At 33.8% G+C, this 6,641-nt stretch overlaps 1 protein-coding gene across 1 annotated transcript; it reads right to left on the minus strand.

Annotated features, from left to right (window-relative positions):
* Positions 1–229: 229 nt before the first annotated feature.
* Positions 230–6,022, minus strand: LOC129224244 (uncharacterized). Its single transcript, XM_054858670.1, has 2 exons — positions 5,320–6,022; positions 230–243 (listed from the first exon to the last, which is right to left on the minus strand). The coding sequence occupies exons 1-2, from the start codon at positions 6,020–6,022 to the stop codon at positions 230–232; spliced, it is 717 nt and encodes a 238-aa protein (XP_054714645.1).
* Positions 6,023–6,641: the final 619 nt, after the last annotated feature.

Below are 6,641 nucleotides of genomic sequence, written 5' to 3' on the forward strand. Positions count from 1 at the left end.
TTTCTACTTAAAAAAAACTTCTTCATCGTTGATAGTCTGAGAGTGTTACTTAAAATATTTTACAATGTGTTTCGCTACAGCACTGTATAAGGTAAAACTAAAAAAAGCTCGTTTAATGTTAACAAAATCTTCTTTCTACTTCATTTCACTTCCTGCAAAATTCGACATTCAACATTAAACTTACAAATACACATTGAGACAAATAATATTTCAAATGCAGATATTGACATTAGGTAACATTATCTGCAGAATAAAGTTTTAACAAAAGAGAAAAAAATATTTCACTAATGGTGAAGACCACATGTATTTAAAAAAAGCACGACGGACAATAGCTGAAGTAGTAACTAGTTTTAATTATCAAACGTTTAAAACTGTTTATATATTTCATTAGTAGTGAAAATGCCAAATCAAGTCAAGCTCACTTATTGGAATATCGGTTAAAAGAATATCCCGCTTAATGCAATATATTTTCAAGGAACCAAACCGTTGATGCATATTATTCAATGGAATATCCCGCTCATTAGAATACTTTTTCGTGGCTATTCCAATAAGCGAGCTCAATTGTATTTTTGTTTCTGAACTAATATTTCTAGCTAGCATAGAACTAATTTTATGTAACGTTTAAAACATTTGAAGTTGAGAAAAAAATCATTTATAGTTTTTGTAATTTAAATGGTATTTATTTTGATTTCGCATAGTGATTAAGAAACTGCCTTGCTATATCTTTATATACAAGACATCCAAACCCGTTTTTATGCGGTAGATAGGGACCGCATAAAAAAATCGTGTTTAAAAAAAAAGTGTACAAACGATCTCTTTAAAATGTGGCACTGTATATTCTCCGAAGCAACACATGTAAATTTAAAAACACTTCTTAAAATAAAAATGATTTAAAATTGGATAAATATTTCATATTTTAATATCCAACTTGGTGTTAACTTTTTACGACGTATGAAAGTGAATGAGAAAACATCTTTAACCCTTATTTATTTAAGTATCTATAACGCAAAAATTTGTAAGTTGGATATGGTTTAAATACTAATTACTCAGAATTACCGTATCTAAGCGTTTAACGTTTAATACTACAAAAAAATAAAATAGAGGTAATAACCAAAACGAAGATTATCTATTTCAAATAAAACTGTAAAAAATAAACAAAAAAATAATAAAAATTAAGAAAAATAATAGTAATTAATTTTACATGCGGACAATACAGAGAAGTATTTATTACCAGAAAAGCGGTTTTTCACGCAATCTCAAGAGATCATATGATTAGTTGTCTATTAATAACAAAGGAATAAAAGGAGCCGACGTCAGCAATGGTAAAGTGAAACTCATAACCCAATTTCGATTGTTTCACAATTGGTATGTTTACTTCAGTCAAAAGTACTACCTTTAGTCACTGAAGTTGATAGAATGAACAAAAAAAATAACAAGGACCCAGAAAATATTTTCCTTTTCGCAATATTTAATTTTTAATTAAAATTTTCAATCCGATTTTTCAAACTAGGCGTGGTCCTTATGACGTCACAAGTGATGCACTTTGGCGCGTTAATAACTGGCGCCTGAATGCTTACGCTTGATGGGTACCGCGTTTCCCCGATATGATAATTCAGAAGCGAATTAAATATTGCGTTCGACGGTTGCTATGAACCATAACGTTGCCAGTACATATAAGTAAAGATGCGAATTAAATATTACGCTCTGCGCTAATTGCAACAACGTGAATGACAGTTCATCATTTGTGATGTCATGCGCAGAGGCGTAAACAATGAAATTGAGTCTGCGCACCGATTAAAATTATGTTTTTAAATATAGTTAATTTTGAAAAATTATTTAAAAGCTGGTCAAATCCTGTGTTTTTAAGCATGCTCTTAATGAAAAAAAATACTTTTAAAATTTCGAAAACGACCCTATTAAACATCTATTTTATTGTCGAGAAAACCAACCTTGTACAATTAAAAAACTCATAATTTAAGACATATGTTTCCCTAACCTGCTAACAAGAGTTATAACATACTCTACAAGCTCCTACCATATCAAGTACGGAAATAAATCACTGCTTTCTACATCAAATCTCAAACAACAAAAACATTCTGATTTTCCTATCTCCAGATTGGTGGAAAACCATTTTTCGTCTACTACTCTCAAAGTACGTTTGTTTTTTGCGATTCTTTTACTGCCACCTTCAACTGCATTATTCCTCAAACCAACCTCCAACATGATTCCTTATTTTGCCATTATTCTGTCTCAGAATAGATTAATCTAAGAGAAGGTTCAGTCAATATTTGTTGACGTCATTTCTTTGTTTGGATTCTGCCGACATTATGGGCTATATTTCTCTTTGCAGTTAAACATGTTTAATCTTTGTCACAATATTTTGGAAACTCTTCTTTTTCTCCAATGAATAATTAATGCCTACATGTTTATTAGTATGCATTTTCTTTCGAAAAAAAAATCCGTCATTTTTTGTTTAGAGCTATAATTATGTTTTAAGCAAAGCGAACATGTACAACTTTTAAAAACCTCACAATTATTCAACTGCTTGTATTAAAACGATCTGGTTGTATTGAATGCATAGAAATAATAGGGATTTCTGTTTTAATAGCCCAGTGGTTGGGTAGTTGAATACGGAAGTAATTGGTGGAAAGCTGGAAATTGTTTTAATTTATGCCGTATGGGTCTGTAATGACCATACTAAGTTTTCCCCCTTCTACTAAGTGAGCTTTCGCCACAGCGTCCAAATTAGTGCCAAAAAACACCTGTTTTTTCATTAGTGTTACAATATCTCAAAAATGGCTCTTAAAACGACCAAAAATACATGAAGGTTTCTTGTAGAGCACAAAATACTGAACAAAATGAGTACCTACAACCTACTTTTTTGTTAAATATTAAGCTCACAACTCTATTTCAAAAATTGGCTTAAATTACTAATTAAGCGCTTAAAGCCAGAACGCACCTCGTTCCTACGCTCCCTAACGTAAAAAAATGGCAGGAAAACTTTATTATGTTCATTATTGTAATAGAAATATATCGTAGGTGGAATAAAAGTATGAATGAGAAGGAAGGAAGTTGAAAGTAAGGAGGGAGGGGGGGAAACGCGTATCCAGGTTAATTATGCTAACCCCTTCCCACTCCCACCGGCTCTCCCTTTCTCCACTGAAATACCTTCGTTCCCTCCCTTCCGTCCACTCACCCCTTTCTTAGAGGCCGAATAAACCTTTTTATGCTGAAATTTCTCCCATTCGCTAAAAATTCCGGAGGGTGGTTTCTTACAATCGAAATTTTATTTCATTTCCAATGGGAAACTATTATACAATATATTTAACAACACAGCTTTTATATCTAAGTAATTCTTAAAAGTAATTCTTCTAAGAAATTAAAAATAGTATAAAAGAAAATAAGTTCAGAAATGCAAAATTCGCTTCTCAGAGTATGTATGATGAAATTATACTCGAAACAGTATTCATATATCACTCATAAAAAGTAATCTTCTTTTTATCTAACTATTGACGATAAATAAACAGTCAGACTTATTTCAATGAACACTCAATTTTTGCATTCTAGTAGTGCAAAATGAAATATTGATCAAATTAACACACAGATAAGAGTAATTAAAAAGGTACTAGACACGTAATTGTAGAAAATATATTTAATTACGAATACGTGAGGTACAAAGGGCAACATTCCAGATTTCAAAACAGCTCTTATTTTCTTATGTTAAATAAAGAAAGACATTAGATATTAAAAGTAAAATGCAATATATACATATGGGTCACCTAAAATGATACGTTGAGCATCGCTAAAACATATGACAACATGTGAAAGTTTCACATTGTGTGGAATTGTGATAAAAACTACAATAATTTTCTAGCTTAATGAAATTTAACATAAACAATTTTGTTACACATAAAATAAACAGTTAAATGAACTTAATTTTTTTTTCTTGACGCTGAAAGTGTGTTGCAAATGTCAGTGTCAGTTTGGTCATTGCCACTTTCATTATTTTGCAAATGATCATATCGCTCCTCCAATGAGTCAACTTCTTCTAAATTGTCCTCCAGTATATCAATTTCCGCTTCTAAGTTAGTTGAGTTTGAAGTGCCGTCATCATCCTCCGGAGAGTTGGTGCATGCGTGCCCTCTGCAGCTGTAGCATATTGCAGAGCAGTTGATGCCCGCTTTTCTACAGCTACACGCCAGAGTACAGCCTTTTTTGCACTTACACGAAATCGTGGAGAGCAATTCTAAAGGAGCTGGTTCTTTGCGGGTTGCGACTGGGAATAGTCCATGCTTATTTTTTTTCCAGCCCCAATCTAAGGGGCTTTTCGTGAATCCACTCCAATATTGAATTTGCAAAATTGTACGGAAAGAGTGCTCACGTGCTGCTGCTGCAGTGGGAGGAAGAGCGGAAAATTAAAAGTACTTTTTATTAGTGATTTTTTAAAAAGCTTAAACCTCAAGGAATTTAATGTTTCTTCACTGTCCTTTCCCCCATATAATGCTATCAAAGTTTTTTGCCCTGCTTCATCAATGCTATCAGGGGATGCATTTTCATTACGGAAAACTTTTACAGTTTGTTGTAACACTGTACAGTTCAAGATCTTGACAAATTTCTTTTTCCCTTGTCTAAAAAGAGCAGATATTGTATCGCAACCACTGAAAGCGTGGAGAAATAAAATATTTTCTCTGATGTATGGAGCTATGTTCAGAGTTGCTGCACAGTATAAAGTGTCTTTTACGTTGCCTCTGCCAGGCTTCAAGAAAAAAATATTTCTCGAAGTAGTGGTTGCTACCATTATTACTAAAAGGTCGATGTCTTCACCCAAAACTATGACACATTCAGACTCATTTTCGATTTCTTTAGCAGTTTCAATTATAAGGTAGTCTGCATCTTCATCCGCTTGCTTCACAACAAAACCTTCTTTTTGAAATTTCACACACAACATATTAATAAGCTGTTGTTTGTTTTTATCATTTGATAGAAATTTTTCTTGAGACATAGTTACTAACATCGATTCATCAAATATAACGTAACCAGCTTTGTGTTTCTTTGTTTGTCTGTTGCGTTCAGCCGACTTGGTACTTTTTGCTACACAATCATCAGGATAACCATCAAAAACTATAGTGGACCTTGCACTGAAATGCCTTTTGATGTAATCAACATATTTTTGCAGAATGGAGGAAAATGAATCCCCTTTTTGCCACACTAACTTATGTAAAAGAAACCCACCATCGACCACATGACGTGCTGAATTCAGTGGAACAACATCAGTAGTAGCAGAAAACAAATCATAAAATACTGATTTGCGTGTCTTACGTAGTCCTTCTTCATCAAATAGTGACAATGGGAAAGGTGCCAATTCAAATGCAAAATAGTTTTGCAACTCTTCATCTGACTTTTTCAGGAGGGAGATTCTTCTAAAAATTGTGTCAGGATTTACAGGAATAAATTCATCGTGAACTTTTACCTTACAGCTGGAACCACGAATAGGCATTACTCGGTTTTTCCGTTTAAGTTTAACATCGGCAAAGTTATTACCAACAATTTTTGACAGTGAATCAGTTCCAATTTCGTAAGCATTGTGGCAATTAATGCTTTCATCTGCCACAATACCGTTTGATATTGACATGAGATGTTCACTGTTTGGAAATGGATCATGGGATGAGAACCAGTTAACCAGTTTCTGTACATCTGCCTCGTCTCTTGTGATTCTTGAATCCTTAGCATCCGCATGCTGTTCAGTCGAGACGAATGATAAGTTACAAAACTCCTCAACTTTCTGAGAAACTTCTACAAGAATTGGCATGGAGAGAATCCATTTGGCCATTGTACTGTCAGAAATGCCTCGTCCTCGAGTCAACCCTCCGGTAGACTTCATAGATCTCATTAGAGTTTGCTCTATCGTCATATCTGTCCAAAGACCGCACCAAAATTTATCCGAGCGTCTAATTGTGAAAAACCCTTCAGTAACAAACTTATTGTAGTCATTCTGATCAAGTCTGACTTTTAGATCAATCATATCTTGCAAATAAAGGTGGCAGGATTTTGCATATAACAAATGTCCACTTGAATGGAAATAGGGTAGCATCATCTGTATGGATTTTAGATGCATATCCTAGTTTCCACTTCTTTCTGCAAATATAAATTGTTTCATTATGGTAACCATGCGGAGGTACTGAACCCATAGTTTAGATGTAGGTCCATTTTTCTCAAGTTCACTCAGTTTTTGTGTGCACTTTCCAATCAAACTTGCGATAGTTGGGTCTGATGTGTGAATCGTATCAATATTGCAGAGAACTTTCTCAATTGATGCATGCTCGTCTGTAGTTATAATCATTTGAGAGAGAATTAATTTGGTCATTGCCAGATGAACCAATATATGAGCCCTAACAGCTCTTGAATAGGCGTGCCCTGACAGCATTTTGTCAGTAGACCCAGCTGCATATATGATGTTGAATACGTCAAACTAAAAAATAAATGTATAACCGGAAGTCGCTAATTCCCCTCAATGTTACCATTTCTAAGAAAAAATCTTAATTCACTCTACAAGCCTGGCACACCAAATTTTCTGTTATCTCGACGCTTGCAGTCAAGTTCGTCGATAATTTAGGATCTGTTACCAATTATTCAGGATAAGA

The sequence above is a fragment of the Uloborus diversus genome, chromosome 6 (assembly GCF_026930045.1).
Source record: "Uloborus diversus isolate 005 chromosome 6, Udiv.v.3.1, whole genome shotgun sequence".
NCBI lineage: Eukaryota > Metazoa > Arthropoda > Arachnida > Araneae > Uloboridae > Uloborus > Uloborus diversus.